The sequence below is a fragment of the Camarhynchus parvulus genome, chromosome 6 (assembly GCF_901933205.1).
Source record: "Camarhynchus parvulus chromosome 6, STF_HiC, whole genome shotgun sequence".
In the NCBI taxonomy this organism is placed as follows: domain Eukaryota; kingdom Metazoa; phylum Chordata; class Aves; order Passeriformes; family Thraupidae; genus Camarhynchus; species Camarhynchus parvulus.
Window position 1 is genome coordinate 22,913,359 of NC_044576.1, and position 16,843 is coordinate 22,930,201.

The 16,843-nt window shown below is 58.3% G+C and overlaps 3 protein-coding genes across 4 annotated transcripts; 2 read left to right on the forward strand and 1 right to left on the reverse strand.

Moving 5' to 3' along the window:
• Positions 1-4,521: 4,521 nt before the first annotated feature.
• On the reverse strand, positions 4,522-8,056 carry LOC115905206 (steroid 17-alpha-hydroxylase/17,20 lyase). Its single transcript, XM_030951333.1, has 8 exons — positions 7,731-8,056; positions 7,084-7,222; positions 6,362-6,591; positions 6,022-6,108; positions 5,722-5,931; positions 5,312-5,481; positions 5,125-5,228; positions 4,522-4,886 (listed from the first exon to the last, which is right to left on the reverse strand). Exons 1-8 carry the CDS (start codon positions 8,052-8,054, stop codon positions 4,618-4,620), a joined length of 1,533 nt encoding a protein of 510 aa, XP_030807193.1. The 5' UTR covers positions 8,055-8,056; the 3' UTR covers positions 4,522-4,617.
• Positions 8,057-8,861: 805 nt separating this feature from the next.
• On the forward strand, positions 8,862-12,044 carry BORCS7 (BLOC-1 related complex subunit 7). Of its 2 annotated transcripts, XM_030951247.1 has the most exons (5): positions 8,862-9,024; positions 9,413-9,475; positions 9,919-9,962; positions 10,362-10,382; positions 10,820-12,044. In XM_030951247.1, exons 1-5 carry the CDS (start codon positions 8,884-8,886, stop codon positions 10,869-10,871), a joined length of 321 nt encoding a protein of 106 aa, XP_030807107.1. In that variant the 5' UTR covers positions 8,862-8,883; the 3' UTR covers positions 10,872-12,044. The 2 variants fall into 2 exon arrangements, with proteins under 2 accessions (XP_030807107.1, XP_030807106.1); XM_030951246.1 differs by lacking the exons at positions 10,362-10,382; positions 10,820-12,044 and adding an exon at positions 9,150-9,303 and having other exon boundaries at positions 8,882-9,024.
• Positions 12,045-12,542: 498 nt separating this feature from the next.
• On the forward strand, positions 12,543-16,843 carry AS3MT (arsenite methyltransferase). The gene is given in 13 exon segments (XM_030951331.1): positions 12,543-12,558; positions 12,715-12,787; positions 12,789-12,856; positions 13,155-13,195; positions 13,737-13,864; positions 13,971-14,121; positions 14,194-14,330; positions 14,585-14,654; positions 14,890-14,971; positions 15,058-15,189; positions 15,285-15,427; positions 15,805-15,939; positions 16,745-16,843. Coding segments are annotated over 13 exon segments (1,275 nt in total).

The window sequence follows — 16,843 nt, forward strand, 5'->3', positions numbered from 1 at the left end:
GGCTGGCTGCAATTCAAGGGAAGTGGTGCTTATGCCAGCATTTTACCTGTACATTTGAGCAGAGCACTCTTACCTTACAGGGTTTGGAAGAATCTCACTCCTTTGCCCATCACAGCCTTTCTCTTTCCTCAGAACATCAGATAAGGACAGCTCTTCAGTTTGGTTCTTAGGGTGCTCTTAAAAATGAAGGACTTTGATTTGGATTCAAGAGACCTCATTCCTGGATGTCTGGAGCCTGGAGGCCTGGATGAGTGGTGACAGAGAGGCTGCACGTGCCCCAGAGCCTGGCTGCGTGGGGGCTGGTCACTTCCAGTTGTGTACACTGACTACATGTGTCTTTTGAGAAGATAATGAAAGATCCCCAGTGCCAGCCCCAGGAATTCTGTACGTATTGGCACCTGGTTTTGTTCCTCGCACCAAAGAGGAAGCTAAAAAATCACATCAGTCTGTAAGGAATGAGGTTTACTGCTCTAAGTCCTGGGGATGGTCCTGTGCCAGTGGGGGACCCTTTGTCAACACTTATGTGGCATAAGGAATCTCCATATTTGCTTTCCAGCCATCCCACTAATGGCAGGGGAATCCTCTGGACATGGAGGTAAGTACCAGTAAGCCAAGCTGATGTGTTTAATTTTAAAAAGTCTGGAAGAAGCAGTGGTGTGTGCCTCTTATGACTCCTGGAGGTTTTTTGGGCATTTAGAGACAATAACTAAATGGGGCACAAACCATGTCTCTTCAGCTCCCAAGTGCCTGAGGAGCAGGACTGTTAATGGCTTTCAGTGCTGTAGGATTTTAGACCTGCAGCCAAGGGGCAGCTGGTATGGGGAGGAGTGGTGCAGGGCAGGATATGGGGCACGTGAGCTCCTTGGACATACCCTGGCTGCTGCCTCTTCAGGCAGGCAGAGGACTCCCAAAGCTCCACCTTTGGAGCTTTAGAAAGGTGCTTAACCCTGCTATACATCTTTGTGTAGGAAGCCAGTGTGGCCCAGCGAGCTTGTCTCCAAATGCACACTGTGTAAAATGCTGGAAGTGTGAGGGCATGGGCAGATGTCCATCTCCAGCACTGGAATACCAAACCCCACCCGTTCCCAGCTATAAGGGGTGTTTTATTGGGAGTCATGGATACATCATTTCCAAACGGAGTTGCAATAATGCAGCAGGTTTTACAGCAAATTAATGTCAATCTAGTGCTCAGTGTTCTGCTTACAATGTGCTCTAGTTGTGGCTGCCAGTACTCCTTGAAGTCTGTTTTTGCTGGAGTCCGTGGCCATGTGGAACTGCTTACATGGAATGTTTTTGGCCACTGAATCTGTCTCTGAGGGCAAGGACCCAGCAGGTGTCCTGTTGGGTTGGGGTTGTGTTGCCTAGGGACAGGTGAAGAGCACAGTGTGGTGGCTCAGCGAGTGTCCCCTGGGCACAACAAGGGTTCCTGGGATCAGTGGGTACTGCAGCATCTCCTTGGTGTTCCCAAGGGACTTTTCACCTCTGCAGTGAGGCAAACTCATCATCTGGGAGCACTGGTGTGATCTTCCTGCCACATATCATTGCGTGTTTGTACAACCCTGTGGATGGGTGTTGGCTGAAGATGGAGGAGGAGGGAATTGTGTCTTGATGCTTGCTGGCAGCCTGCTCTCAGAGCTTTGCCTGCCTAACTGGAGGCTAAGGAAAGCCGAGGTGCAGTTAAGCCTCTGTGTTACAGTCATCAAAAGCTTCCTGGGGCAGGAAGCCTGGAGAGAAGCAGAATGAGTGGCTCCACTGCCAGCATGTGGCTGTTCTGCCGAGCAGTGGGAGATTCGGGCTCCCTGGGCACCCCTCACTGCTCAGGGATGTGAGTCAGTGGTTCTGAGTTCCTGCTCTGCACAGCCAGGGCTCCCCAGCTGTATCTCCCCCGGTTCTCTGCAAGCCTTGGCTGGGCTCATCCCAGCCTGACCTGCTCCCGGCAGAGCTTGGCAGGGAACTGGGGCACAGCTCCACTGAATAAACTCCTTTGCTGTCCTGAGTGAGTGATTCTCCCCAAAGGCTGCTGCTTTGTGGCCCCCATCACCACCTGTGCAACACATCCCAGGGAGGCTTTTGCTGCTGTGTTCTTTTTTTCTCTTTAGTTTATATAGGAAAAGCCAGGCCAGGAGGGGGGCAGACAGGCAGCCCCTGGCTCAGGCAAGCCCCACAGCATCGCACAGTGGGCAGCCTGGGAAGGCCAGGGTGAGTGGCCTCTTCGTCAGAGCCGGTTCCCCCCATCCTTGCAGCACAGATCTGTTTTTATCAGATGGGACGGGTGCCCGCAGCGGGGCCGTCGCGACAGTGGTGCAAGCACTGCAGGCTCTGTGCCGGGGGATCACAGGCTGCGGGCTCCTTTCTCGGTTTCTTTTCGACCGGCAACAGCTGTGTCCTGAGGTCTGTGCTTACTCAGCTCTCCTGGCCCCGTGCCCGGTGCAGAGCCCGCAGGTATTCCAAGCGTCTCCTGCTCCTCCTGGGCTGGCCGTCAGTCTTAGCACAGTCCAGGATCAGCCGGTGCCTGGTGCAAAGACAAGCCTCTCAAACTTGGAGGGCTTCTGAGCTGAGCCCTGTGGTGCAGCTGGGTCAGCCAAGTGCTGTGAGGGTGGCTGTACCCCCAAAATGAGTTTGTGCAATGGAAAGGCTCAGGCTTGCTCTGCTCAGTGCCCTCAGCAAGCTGCACATGTGCTTCATGGTGTACCCAAGAAACTGTGGGAATGAAAAACCTTTATTCTTTCCATCGTCACCAGTTCCTCCCTTGCAGACCCCCTTTGCCTCAGGGAGCTAGAGCCAGTGGCCCAGGTGGAGATTTCTGGTGGAGCCAGGGGTTTGGGTGCAGCAGCACAGCCCCGGAGCAGCTGTCAGGATAGAAATACCAGCCGGGTGATTCAGCAGTGCCTCTGCCCACTCCCATAGCAGGGAGCAGCTGTGCTGGGGGCTGTTTACCAGCTCACAAAGTACCAGGCAGCTGGTTCTGGGCTCTGAATTTCCCCAGCAGCATCTTCTCCCAGTGGGGAGGAGGTGGGCTGGGTAGGGGGCAAGACACCCTGCAGCAGGGCCCAGCTTGGGCTGCTGGGATTTGCAGCACGTGCTGGTCTCCCAGCCTAGCACAGCACATGCCAGCCCTGGCAAATGGGAAAGGTGGATTGCATGAGGCTGTGGCTGGAGGCATTCTCCAGGTTAGAAACATCCCTGGTTCAAAGGTCCCCATTTCTGCCCCAAGGGGCATTTAGCACTTGTGTGGGTGCATTGGCAAACAGCAAGGTGTCAGCCCTTTGTTGATTCTGGCAAGGAGAAAATCCTTTCCCTTACCAAAAGCAAAATCAAATGCCTTGGCAAAGGGGTACAAATGTGCTGGAGGTCCTGTTGATGCTCCTGGAGGCATCACAATGTTACAGGAGACTGGAGTGGAGCCTCCCTGCCAGTGTGTGCTGCCAGTGACAGGATTTGGGTCAGGGGAAGGACAAGGCTGGCATGGAGGTGCCAATCCCCAGGGAAGCCCAGGGCATCATGTTTAGCCAAGTTTTCCCAAAGGCCATTCTGAGTCCTGTCCCCCTTCACCCATACAGTGTAGCAGAAGTAGAGGGATTGGAAACCCGGTGGCACCCCAGTGTGATGGAAACAGGCAGGAAAGGAGGAGGGTGTGTGGGGCTCAGCCCTTAGAAGCCATCAGAGACTCTGTGCAGCAGCAATGGGGCTGGGCTCCTGCTGTGCTCCCTCTGCCCAGCTTCTGGTGGGTCAGCTGCTCAAATCAGCCTGGGGATTGCCCCTGGGACAGGTATGTGCATGGCAGTTCTTCCTCCTGCTCCTCCCTACCACCCTGAGCCCCCAGGAATATGGACTGGGAGGAGGGAGGATGCTCCCTGTGCTGTGCCAGGCTGCAAATGCATTGCCTTCCTCATCACCCTTGTGCCACAGGCTGACAGGACCCATTTGGCATTGGATGCCAATGTTGAAGGGGCTGCATGAAAGCCAAGTGCTGGGGGTTTGAAAGAACTCATATACACTGAGCAGGAGGTTCAGTGGTGGGGAAGTTTATGTCTGTTTTCCTGGCTGCTAGCAAGAGAGAGGGCAGGGGGAAAATGAGGGGGTGTGCAGGGCTGGGGTGTCACAATGTGCTGGGGCTCTGTGGGGCTTTCCCCTCTGCCTTGGCCGCTTTCCCTCCAGGGGCCCTGAGCCATAGCTGTGCAGCTATTTAGTTAAATATTAAGAGGTCAAGTAATAGAGAACCAGAGACCTAATTACATGCTGCCCTCCATGGCACAGTAGTTTTTGGCAAAAGCAAAGCAAACACGGCCCCTTGCGTTACGGGAAGGTCGTGCTGCTGCTGCTGCTGCTGCTGCTGGAGTGATGGCCAAAATCCAGCCAGCCAGTGAGTGCTCAGGATAGTGAGCAGGCAGGAACTGCTGCAGAGAGGCCACAGCCTCCCAGCTGAGCCCAGTGCTCCCAGCAAGTTGCGGGGCCACCACACATCTCACATTTAACCCTGTCCTCCATCTCCTGCCCAAAAAATAGCCGGAGCCATGCTGTGTTGGGAATAGCTTTATCGGGATAACCCCCCATCCATGGGGCAGCCTCTGTGGTCCCACCCCCCACCCCCTGCCTGGGATCCAGGGCTCCACCCCGTCACGAGGCTGCTCTCCAGGCCTCCCTCAGCCTGGCCTTCACCTGAAACTTCTGCACCTGCAGCACGACACCAAACTTGCCCTCCAGCGAGGGCAGGGGCTGGTCCTCAGGGCACTCCAGTGTGAACCTCTGCAGCACCCAGGCCAGGAAGAGGAAGAGCTCCATCTTGGCCAGGACTTTTCCCAGGCAGACACGGATCCCGGCTCCAAAGGGGAGGTAGCTGGGTGAGGGTGAATGGATGTGCTGGCCCTGCTCATCCAGGAAGCGGCCTGCAAGGGAAAGGGGCACCACTGGCATCAGCAGGCTGACCTTTCTGCCTGAGACCTGCCTGAGTTCACCACGTGTGTCCCTCCTGGGAGCTGCAGGAGCAAGAGGCGCAAATGCCCCAGACGGGCAGGAGCAGCATCCAACCTCCCAGCACCAAGCCTCCCCCAGGGCTCCGCCTCTCCTGCTGCACCCACCCGGCCATCCCCGGGCTCAGGAGGGGATGAGGATCACACAACCCACCAGGATTGAACTCCTCAGGCTTGTCCCACTCCTTCTCATCGTGGTGCACAGACCAGAGGTTGATGATGACCCTGGCACCCTTGGGGATGGAGTATTCCCCAATGCTGCAAAGTGGACACAGAGTGAGGCAGTGGCTCCCTCCCCACAGTCTCTGCCCATGACCTGGATGTGCCCCAGGGGGTCTCACCTGGTGTCAGCAAGGGACACGTGTGGGATGAGCAGGGGGGACACGGGCCGGATGCGCAGCACCTCACTGATGGTGGCCTCCAGGTAGGGCAGCAGCGGGCGGTCGCTGAGGTGGGGGTGACGCACCAGGCCGATCTTGTGGTCCATTTCCTCCTGGATCTTCCTCTGGATCTAGGAGGAAAGAAAAGACCCTTGTGGGAGCCCAGGGAGCAAGGTGCCCTGTGCACAGTGGAGTGCACCCAGCATCATCAGCATGGTCTGTCAGCTTGTGTGGGCAGAAGTGCCCACAGCCTGATCCTGCTTATCTGCAGAGCCTGCCTTCTGTTCTGGCATCTGCCTTCCCCAAAACTCCCCATGACCTTCCTGGTGCTGGGGGGAACCCAAGCCCCCACTGTAGGGTGCAGACTCTACCTCAGGGTAGTGGAGCAGGTAGAGCACAGCCCATTTGAGCACAGTCGTGGTGGTCTCCACACCGGCCCCAAAGATGTCCCCCACCGTCATGAGGAGGTGGTCATCAGTCAGCTCCAGCCCTGGCTCCAGAGGGCTGCTGTTCTCAGCACTGAGCCTCACTTGCAGGAGGGCATCCATGAGGTCCTTCACAGTGTCTCCACAGAAAGCTTCCTGCCGAGGGACATGCATGAGCCAGGCTGTCCTGGGCACGGTGCCCACCACCCCAGCCCTAGCATCTCCCTGTCCTGGCCCTGCTGGCACCTTGTGTTCAGTGAATTTCTGCTGGAGCAGCTGGTCCCGGACCTGGAGGCATTTCTTCAGCAGGGTCAGGTCCTTGTTGGGGAATATCTGAGGGAGAAAAGCACATTACAACAGTCTACAGCTCAGCCCAGCCCAGCCCCTGCAGGCCCCCAGGCAGTCACTCTATGCCCACCAGTGTACTGACTCACTGGGACAGGGACAGTGCCCACCAGTGTACTGGCTCTTGTGGGTCACCAGGCCAGGGACACTCCTAACTGAGTGGGGCTCCTACAGGACACATCCCAGCTCCTTCCTCTCATCTGAGGTGAGAGGAATGGGCAGTGCCCATGCTCCTGCTCACCTGGAGCCAGGGGAAGATGTCCACTAAGCTCTCCTTGGCCACGGTGTCCACGATACCCTGGCTGTACTCCAGCATGGCCTCGAACTCGGGGTCCCCCCGGCGGTATGAGGAGTTAAAGCAGAGGGAGCAGACCACGTTGGTGACGGCCCGTGTGAGCTCGGGGGCCATGTCCAGGGCCGTGTCCTGCGCCGCGCTCAGCGTCTCGCACAGGGATGCGGCCTCCCGGCAGACTGGGACGGAGGAGAGCCAGGCCAGGGGGTGATGAGGGAGTGGTGATTAAGCCAAGGGGGTGAAAGGGGAGCTGGGGGCTGGAAGGAGGGGTCCCCTGCTCCTACAGCGTGTGCAGCCTGTAGAGGGCACCCCCAGACAGGGCTGGGCCCTGAGGGGCTGGGATGGGCAGAAGGGACAATGCTGGGTGCTGGAGAGGAGCAGGCAGAATGGAGATGTGCAAGGATGTCCTCCTGGGCAGAGTGGGGAACTGGCTCCATGCCTCAGTCTCCCCATCTGTGAGAGAGGGGAACTAAAGTTCAGGGTAGAAAACACATGGAGAGTATTGGTAAAGTACAGGGGATATAAGGAGAGGGACAGAGCCTGGCAAGCCAGGGGACACGGGCTGAGCCATTGTCTTTCCTTCCTTCCCAGGGAATCGGGGCACTTAAGAAGTACAGCGTGGGAGGGAACCAGAGCCGGGAGGGAGCCTGGGGCCGGGAGGAGGCACTTACTGATCCTCTCGAGGGCGAGCGAGCCCTCCCCGAACATGGAGAGGGCGGTGTGCACCAGCTTGCGCTGGAACTTCCACAGGGGCCCGTAGCTGGCGAAGGCGATGTCCTTGCCCCCCCGGGACAGCAGGTCCGTGGTCACCTGAGGGACAGGCAGTCCCAGGGTCATCCCGCTGCAGGGCAGCCCCGCGGGGGAGGGATGATCATCTCACCCCATCCCAGAAATGGTCCGCGGGGGGCTAGAGGTTAATGCAGGCAGGCAAAGCACAGGACATGAGGTTTACTTTCTCCCTGCCAAGGACTGATAAAGAGATTTGGGGACAGATGTGAAGGTTAAGGCTCTAGGATGCCCAAGGAACTTAGAGGGTACAGGTAGTAGCTGAACCCACATCCCCGTGCCCAGGGACGCAGCCAGCTGCAGGAAAAACAGGCACCCTTGGGATGGAGGGTGACCTGGCTGGAACCCTGGGGAATACCTGGGGAATACCTGGAGGGCAGGGTATGGAGGGGTCGTCCTGCTCCTGCCTTGCTGCAGGCAGGATGGGGAGGGGACACGGACCCTGCTGCGTGCCCGTGCCTTCCTGGGGAGCGTCCCCTCCTCACGCCACGCCACAGTGGGAAGGGGTCCCCAAGAGCTGCTGCCGACTCACGGTGCGGGGCCGTCCGGCGAAGTCTTTGCCCTTCTTGAGCAGCACCTCCCTGGCGTGCCGATAGCTGTTCACCACCACCACGTAGTGGGAGCCCATCCAGAGGGCGTAGAGGCTGCCGTAGTGCCCCTGCAGGCGCCACAGCCGCAGGTGGAGCTGGGGGTGCCCGGCCAGCTGCAGCAGGCTCCCCACCAGCGGCAGGGCCGGCAGGCTCCGTGGGCGCCCCAGCCCCGTGGCCGTGGCCATCGGCAGGGTGTCCCTCCGTCGCGCCAGGCGCCAGGTGCAGAGCAGGGCCAGGGCCAGCAGCAGGGCGCCCAGCAGCGCCATGGCGGGGCCGGCTGCGGGGCTGCGGCGCGCGGGGGGCCCTTATAGCGGCGGCGGGGTCGTCTCCTTGACTCTGAGGCGGGCTCGGCTCCTTATCGGGGGGACGAGGAGGGGGGAGCCGAGCGCTGGGCCCGTGGCCAGCTCTGCAGCTGTGGGCGCATGGCGGGGGGCGAGGGCAGCGGGGCCACGGCCGCCCTGGGTGGCCATGGGGGAGCTGCTTCCAGCGCCGGGGGCCAGGGGATGCCCAGGGTCGGATCCGTCCTTGGGGTTCCATCCCCAGTGCCCTGTGGTGGGTCGGGGGTGTGGGGACAGCTTGAGGTCTATCCTGGGTGCCCTGAGCACAGCTGGGGGGTGTGGCGGGGCACTGGAAACCATCCCCAGCCGGGGAGCGCCTCGGCAGATCCGGGAGGGAATGGGCAGCACTAGAAATGTTAATAAGCGCGGAGCATCCCTCATCATCAGCTCTTGTCAGTGCTGGGGAGACACGGGTAGCACGGGACACTGCTGGGCAGCGCTCGGCAATGCCGGTGAGCGCCGGTCAGCCCCTGGTATCATTGGTCAACCCTGGTCAGTACAGGCAAGTACTGGCCAGGGCTGAGAAACCCTGGTCAGCTCTGGTCAGCCTTGGTCTGTGCTTGTCAGTGCTGGGCAGCCTGTGGGTGTCCGTGCCTGAGGCGATGAGGTGTCCTGGGAGAGTCCTTTGGGAACTGAAGCCCCACTCCGGCAGTATTCCCGAGCACCGCGGGCTCTGCGCCTTCTCGAGCCTTCAGGCCCCTGGCACTCGCCGTAGCGGCTCCCGGGGAAAGGCGGGGCGGGGTGTGGGCGGGGTAAGATGGCGGCGGGGGGCGCGGCGGATGCTCAGGCGCGCTTTGGCCACTCGGTGAAGGGGCTCCTGACCGAGAAGGTGACGAGCTGCGGCACCGACGTGATCGCTCTCACTAAGCAGGTGCTGAAGGGCTCCCGTAGCGCCGAGGTGAGCGGCGGGTGCCGGTGGGCGGCCGATTACAGGGCCGGAGCCGAGCTGGGAGCGGGGAGGGCGGCGCAATGCATGCTGGGAGCTGTAGTCCGAGGAGGGGACACATCGTTGTCTCTGGGCAGGGACGGGGACAGCGGGGGCGGAAAATGCGGGCACGGCTGGGCAGCGCCTCGGGACTCGGCGGTGGCAGGCGGGAGGGTGGCCGCCAGCTCTCCAAGGTGACAGGTGGGAGCGGTGCCTCAGGCGCTCCCGGTGATGTGCTGTCACGGCACTGTGGTGATCCCCGCGCGGTGTCACCCCGAGTGTCACCCTGCTACCCGTCACGGGGGCCTCGGGAAACGCAAAGCTGTAGCGTCTCAGCCTGCTCCGTATGTTTGTCTTGTAGCTCCTGGGTCAAGCTGCGAGAAACATGGTGATGCAAGAAGATGCCATCTTGCACTCGGAAGATGTAAGCTGTGTTCTTGTGCTGGAGCAGCAGCGTTTCTGGGGGTGGGAGGAGCGGAGGGTGGTAAGAACAGTTTGCAGCCGTGCTGCCGGAGCCCTGGAGTCAGATACATGACTTCAGGCAGCAGGGCTGGTGGCCAGAATAATTTAGTGTTTCCTCAGACCCGGTGCTGCTGGACTCACAGTGTCTTTCAGGCCGGCCAGCCCTCAAGCTGTGCCCTCTCTGACAGAAAGCTTGGGGGACTGTGGGCTGAAATAAAGGACTTGTGTCTCTGCCTGTCACTGGGAAAGGAAAAGGAAGTGTGCCACTGCTGACAGATACCAGCGGGGGTGTTTTGGAGGCAGTACAGCGATACAGTGGTGGCTGTGCTGGAGGAACCCCCAGGGCATTAGGACAGCTGCACTGTGATTTCTGTAGGCATTCATTCTTTGCTTTGTTCTCCACAGAGTTTAAGAAAAATGGCCATAATAACTACTCATCTACAGTACCAGTAAGTAGGCGTTCTCTCCGGGGGGCTGAGTGGGTCCCTCAGTCCTTCTCTGTTCTCATTAAAGACTTTGCATGAAGCTGCCAGCTCAGACTGATCCCTCTTTTGCAGTTCTTCAAAGCTGAGCAGGCCTTGGAGCTGGAATTTTCCAGCCCTCTTCAGGCTGTTTTGGGGTGGGAGCTGAAATTTTTGCCTCCTGTTTGCCATGCACTGTGTCTCCCATGAGTGTGTATGATGCACCTGGGACTAAGAAGGAGAAGCCAGGGCTGCTTCTGTCCCCCAGAACTTAATCCAGAAACACCCTGGAGCTTTGGCCTCTTGAGCCCTTGTTCCACATAACATAAACCATGACTGAGATTTTGTTTTTCTAATGCTCTTTTTGTCTTTCCTTTTCTCCTCCAGGCAAGAAGCAATTCAAAAGAAGTGAGTTCTGGGAGGACCTGGGGGACATGCTGTGGGGGTAGAAAGGGGAAGGTGATGGAGTTGGATGGGGGAAAGCAGAATGGAAAGGTTTTTGCAGCTGCCTTTGAGGCAGATGCTGGCCTAGCAGGATAACACTTCAGTATTGTGAAGAGATGGGATTCATACCCAAGCTTCCTTTGATTCCTTCCTATCCACTGGTGTGATAGAGCATGTGAGGTTGCTTGTGAGAGGAGATGAGGGTGGTGGGAGCAGAGCTGTGTACAGCAGGGTGCACGAAGTGAGGTTTCCTTTGTGGGGACACAGAGGGGGGTCGGGGGATCCCTGGGTTTCTCTGCTGTAGTGTCAGCTCTAGAGCTGCTCTGGTGCCTTGGGCACAGGCAGCACAGCACAGTCTGGGAGCAGATCTCACCATGAATCTCCTCTTGCTTGGTACCCAGCGTGGAGCGCTCGTCAAACCTTCAGGACCAGCTGAGTCACTTGCTGAAATGAAGGGGAGCTGAAGGCTTGAGGAAATCTCGACCAGCACTGAGGGAGTGAAGTGTTCTCCCCCTGCCAGCCCCTGGGGCTCAGAACTATGTCTGGATGAAGCTGGATGTCAGCTGGGATATGTGCAGAGTCCATGCTTCTGGGCACGTGGCCCCCTCACGTGTGCCTGCATCCACACCTCTGCTCCAGAATGCTCACCTGCACACCTGCACCTGGCTGAAACAAACTTCCCTGAAACTTTGCTCTTCCCAATAATTCCTGTGTCTGCTTACTTCCCATGTCGCGTGAAGTGCTCAGCCCACCCCAGCACCCTTGGCAAGAAATGCAGAGTTGAGGCATGGCATTTAAATGCAGGTGCCTGCAGTTTGCCACTGGTCTGTATTTAGCCACAGAGGTGGCACAGAGTGCAGTTTATTTAGGGCATTTTAATCAGTGTGAGCTGCAAGCGCCTGGGCGGGTGAGAGGTGCTTCAGTGTAGGCTGAAGTGCCAGTCCCAGCACAGGATTTCTGAAACCAGGAATCTAAGCACACACATCTGCCAGTGGCCTAGCTGGACATGGTTTGGCCATCATCCTCCTCAGAGGTTATCTTATTTTCCTCTCTGCCAGAGTTTGGAACATCATCCCTTTGCCAGCCCATATGTGCTGCATTTGGCCTTCAAGTACATTCCTTCTGGGCTGCTGCTCCAGCTTTTGATGAAGCAGCCTTGGCTGTGGTGTGTGTTTGTATCTGGTTGGGAAGGTATCCAAAGGCCTTCTTAGGAAGCCGGCAAGAGAGCATCAGGAGCTGGTGTGCTCAGTTCTACACTGCTCTGTTGAAGACTAGTGAGCTGTTCACATCCAGGACCAGCTATAAATACTGTGTCTTGTTTTTGGTAAGTCACTTATCTGGAGCACTTGGAGTGCACGGGAAGCACTTGTTTCCCTGAGTGTGCTTTTCACCAGCTGATAGGAGCAGGCAGGCTGAGAGCCGACACAGGCCTGCCACATTCTTGTTGGAATGCTGCTGGAGTCTGGCTCCTGTGCTGCAGAGCCTTCTCAGAGCAGATTTCACCATCCCTGCCAGTATTTTTGCCTTGGGTGACATTCTGACCCCAGCTTCACAGGTGCACTTTGGGAATGAGTTTTCCCTGCGACTCTCTTGCTGGGAATAAAAGCTGTCCTGAACACCACCAAACTGCACAGTCTGTCCTGGGTTCTGTTTCTAGCAGCCCCTATGCACTGGGGAGACTGTTTGGGATGGTGGGTCTTTGTCCCCCAGGATCCCCTATTCTGCTTCAGCTCAGAGGGCTTTGCAGAGGCAGTGTGACCTTGCTGCAGGTGGCTCGTCCCTTCCAAATTCCTCTCCTCTGCAGAGCCTACAGCATCCTGTGGCGTTAAATTTGTGTCTCCCTGACTTTGGGACAAGCAGGGACAGGACTGCACTGTGTTGGTGCAGAGCTGTTGGGGAGCAGGCAGCAGAGTGGGTTTTGGGGATGTGGGTGCAGCAAGAACTGTGAATGATGGCAGCGTGCTCAGCATGGGAGTGGGGCCAGCGGCCTCACCGTGCCCATGTCCCACAGAGCTAGCAGCCTGGCCGTGCCCATGTCCCACAGAGCCAGCAGCCTGGCTGTGCCCGTGTCCCGGGGCCGGCAGCCTGGCTGTGCCCATGTCCCACAGAGCCAGTGGTCTCGCCATGCCCGTGTCCTGGGGCTGGCAGCCTGGCTGTGCCCATGTCCCACAGAGCCAGCAGCCTGGCTGTGTGCCCGTGTCCCACAGAGCCAGTGGTCTCGCTGTGCCCATGTCCCGGGTCCGGCAGCCTTGCTGTGCCTGTGTCCCACGGGGCTGTGTGCCAGGGGCCTGGGCAGGCAGGAGCCACTGTCAGGACGGAAGCCAGGCCGGGCAGTGTGGGCTGCTGGGACAGCACAGGATATTGGGGAGGAGCTGGGCAGAGTCCGGCTGGGGCCCTGCGGCTGGAGGCAGTAAGACAGCCCAGGGCCTCTGCCGGGGGTGCCCTTGGGGCCAAGGCTCTGCAAAGCAGGGGAGGGAGATTTACCCTACCGGGATACTTTGGAGGCTCATCTCTCCAGGGCAGCTGGGACTGGATTTTTGGGGTGGAGGGATGTTGTCAGGTGCCTCCTGGAGCATCCTATTAGACTGCAAGTTTGGGGGGATTCTCAGGGTTCTGCTGGGAGAGAGCAAAATATACCGCTGTATCTGGGGGAAGAGGGGGATTCAGAACTGTTGGGAGGACCTGGAGTGGTGCCCATCTCTGGTGTCAGCCACCAGCCCCACATTCCCGTTGCAGTGGCAACTCCCATCGGAGAGCAGATCCACCAGGAGGTGCAGGTGAGGAGTGTGGATGGGAGCTGGGGAGGGATGGGGCAGCTGGGCAGGGGGTGCGTGCCTGGGCTGTGCTATAGTTCCTGCTGCCATTAGAGGGTAAAGCTTGGTTCCGGGCCCAGATGAAAATGCCAGGTGCACTTGGCAGCCGGGGGCACTTGGCAGCCAGGTGCACTAAGCTTTGCTCCTGTTTCACATAGGAATGGGGGGTGGAGCAACCTGGCATTTCCCTGCCCTGGTTCCCTGTACCCTTCTCAGCCAGGGAAATGGTGGCTGCAGCCTGAAAAGTTACTGAAAATGGGAATTAAATTCCCTCCTGCACAAACACATTAGTGTGTGTGAGCAGAGGGAGCTGGGGAGGATGAGGGCAAAGGGATGCCTGATCTTACCGTAGTTTTTGGCTAGGTGGAAATGAGAGTGCCAGTGCCAGAGGACGTGTGCACATGGGCAGACCGAGTGCAGACCATGGCCCCCATGTTTTAGAGCATAGGGAGCTCCCAGGGCTCAACTTGGCACAGTTTAGTGGCCTCTGTCCTTCCCATCTCAGGACTACTATGGCAAAGCGCTGCAGAAGTCAGAGGACCTCAAAACCAATGCGTGCATCACCTCAGCCAGGCCCGTTTCCAAGCTGGTGAGAGATGCTCTGGAGCGCATCCATGAGGAGGTTGTGGCCAGGTAAACCCCAGGGTCTCTCCTCCACTGCCACATCCCCGTGGGCTGCAGCCCCTTCTCGGTTGTGCCATGGGGCACCTCCACCCAGCTCAGCTCAGCATCCACCCAGGTACTACGGCTGTGGTCTGGTGATCCCTGAGTGCCTGACTTCGTGCCGGATTCTGGACCTGGGCTGCGGCAGCGGCAGGGACTGCTACCTGCTGAGCCAGCTGGTCGGGGAGCAGGGCCATGTCATCGGCATAGATATGACCGAGGGCCAAGTATGGCACAGATCTGGGGCTCCCCCTCATCCTTCCAGCAGCCCCCTCACATCATTCCCTTCCTCCTGCCAGGTTGAGGTGGCCAAGAAGCACATTGCTTACCACACGGATAAGTTTGGCTACCAAAAGCCGAATGTGGAGTTCTTCCATGGTTACATGGAGAAGCTGGGTGATGCTGGGCTGGCTGACGAGAGCTACGATGTTGTCATGTAGGTGCCATGCAGGGCACAGTCACCCCCAGTCCTGCTGCTTCCCGGGGCTGTGGGCTGGGTCTGCATCCCAATGGGTCACTGCTTCAGAAGCACAAGTTAGAAAAAGGGAAATCCCCTGCCAGAGTCTGGGCTAGAGTCTGGGAATATAAACTGCCCTTTTCATGTCCTGTATGAAGCGATGTGACACACAGCAGCTGGTGGTGCTAAGTGTGCAAGAGGGTGCAAATAAGCCTTGGTCTCCTCTCCCACAGCTCCAACTGCGTGATCAACCTTGCCCCTGACAAGAGGGCTGTGCTGCAGGAGGCCTTTCGTGTGCTGAAGGTGATGGTGGGCTCATTCCTGTGGCAGCAAAGTAGTCTTGGGGTGGCCCTGTTGTTGGAGTGCCACTGAGAAGCAGCAAATGGGATCGGGCAAGGCGCAGATACAGGATGGGGTCAGGGGAGGGCATCTCTGCAGAGGGTCCAAAGCAGGGTATGATTAGGGGGTTCCCAGTTCTCCTTGCCCCTTTTGTCTCTTTGCTTCTTGAGGCCTCCCTTCACTCCTTGCTGCCCTCCAGCCTGGGGGAGAGATGTACTTCAGCGATGTCTACGCCAGCCAGCGCCTGAGCGAGACTGTCCGGAAGCACCGGGTGCTGTGGGGTGTGTAGGGCTGTGGGGTGGGGGTGACAGGGCATGGGGGGACTGGACCTTTGCCTCCATCCCCCATGTCTGTGGTCTCATACCAGGAGAATGCCTGGCAGGAGCCCTGTACTGGAGAGACCTGTACAGCATTGCTGAGGAGGTGGGGTTCAGCCCCCCGTGCCTGGTCACCGCCAGCCCCATCACCATTGGTAACAAGGAGCTGGAGGGCATTGTCGGTGAGGATCCAGCCAGGGAGTGCCAGCTCTGGGAGGCTCTGCTGGGATCCCAGCCCAGGTGTTCAGTGCCCCAGACACCAACCTCTCCCTTGCAGGCCACTGCCGCTTTGTTTCCGCGACTTACCGGCTGTTCAAGGTGCCGGCTGGCAGCCGGACCGGGCCAGGACAGGTCACCTACAATGGCGGCATTGTGGGGCACGAGCGAGAGCTGGTGTTTGACGCCAACTTCACCTTCAAGGTTTGGGGAGGCAGGCTGGGGCTCTGTGGGGAAGAGTTAAAGCTGGTGAAGCTGCTACTCAGCTGCATCCTCTGTGATCTGGGGGCAAGCTTTGGTGGAGGGGGAGCCGAGGGGCTGTGTAAACCCAGGGGAGTGCAAATGTCCAGGAAAGGGAGGCAGATGTACACATTGCTTTGTGGTAAAGGTAGAAGTAGGACATCCATGGTGGCTTCCCAAAATTATTTGAAGCCTGATGCTTGGGTTTTGTGGGTGTTTCTTCAGATTTTGGGCCAAGACATGCTCCTGCTTTCACTCTCCCCATTATCTGGCTGGGTGGCTGGAGTCCCCTGGGACGCATACCCAGGACCCCAGACCTGTGACCATTCCTCTGCCCCCAGGAAGGAGAGGTGATGAGTGTGGATGCTGAGATGGCTGCGATCTTGCAGAGCTCCAGGTTTGCAGAGAAGTTCCTGATCCGAGCTGGTGGAGCCAATGCTGCAGCACCACAGGGCTGCTGTAGCAAGGGAGTGAAGGTTGGTAGAGGGTAGCTCTGTGGTTGGGTTAAGGAATTGGGACACGGGTGTCCCATGCCATCAGAGCTGCTATGGGGTGTCAGAAGGGCTGTAGCATGATACCAAGACACCTGACTCCTTCTGGGCTGGGCAGGAGCTCGTGGGACACTGAGAGTGGTGCCTGCTGCTTGAGTTGGGATAAACTGTACCCCTACCCAAGCTGGAGCCCTCCAAAGGGGGATCTGCTCTAACCACCCCAAAACGTCCATGGGGACTGGTGAGGCTGACAGCTGGACTTCTCTGAGCCCCCCCTCCCAAGGGGAGTCATCCTTCCCCTGAGGGGATTGCTGTGCACAGCCTGCCCCAGGGAGATGATAGCCCATCCCCACAGTTTCTTCCTGCCCATGGCTCTCCTGCCAGCTGATGGACAAGCAGGTTGGCCCTGGCTGCCAACCCTGACCCTGCAGCACAAAGCATTCTATCTGCTGGAAGCCTATCTCTTCTCCTTGGTGGTCCCTGAAGCCTGTAGATGGGCCAGGAGATACAAGGGAGATAACACCCTGCAGCTGCATATCCCTGAAACACAGCCTTGTGCTTAGGAAGGGGAGATTTTCTCAGGGCTCTGTCCAAGCAGGAGACATTTCTCAGATAAAAGCAGAGCCAAAGTCCCAGACGAGCTCTTGGCTTCTTCCTTGCTGCAGGAAAAAGCAGCTGGAGTGACCCAGAGGCTGCCCCCCATGATAGCTAGGGAAGTGCCAAGTGCCACTTTCTCAGGTGCCTCTTCCCACTGGCCTGATCCTGCCCTGGGGTTTTCTCTGTCCTTCAGGAGAAGATCTGTGATCCCTTCCAGCTGCTGGAGCAGCTGAGAGCCCCAGGTCCTCTCAGCTGTCCTGGTGGCACCTGTGGTCCCTCAGGATGCTGCTGA

Coding starts and splice junctions, on each gene's coding strand:
- LOC115905206 (XM_030951333.1), bottom strand. CDS start 8,054: ATGGCGCTGCTGGGCGCCCTGCTGCTGGCCCTGGCCCTGCTCTGCACC. Junction 7,223..7,730: donor TCGCCGGACGGCCCCGCACC/GTGAGTCGGCAG, acceptor CCTGTCCCTCAG/GTGACCACGGACCTGCTGTC. Junction 6,109..6,361: donor ACATCTTCCCCTGGCTCCAG/GTGAGCAGGAGC, acceptor TTTCTCCCTCAG/ATATTCCCCAACAAGGACCT.
- BORCS7 (XM_030951246.1), top strand. CDS start 8,884: ATGGCGGCGGGGGGCGCGGCGGATGCTCAGGCGCGCTTTGGCCACTCG. Junction 9,025..9,149: donor AGGGCTCCCGTAGCGCCGAG/GTGAGCGGCGGG, acceptor GTCTCTGGGCAG/GGACGGGGACAGCGGGGGCG. Junction 9,304..9,412: donor TGTGCTGTCACGGCACTGTG/GTGATCCCCGCG, acceptor TTTGTCTTGTAG/CTCCTGGGTCAAGCTGCGAG.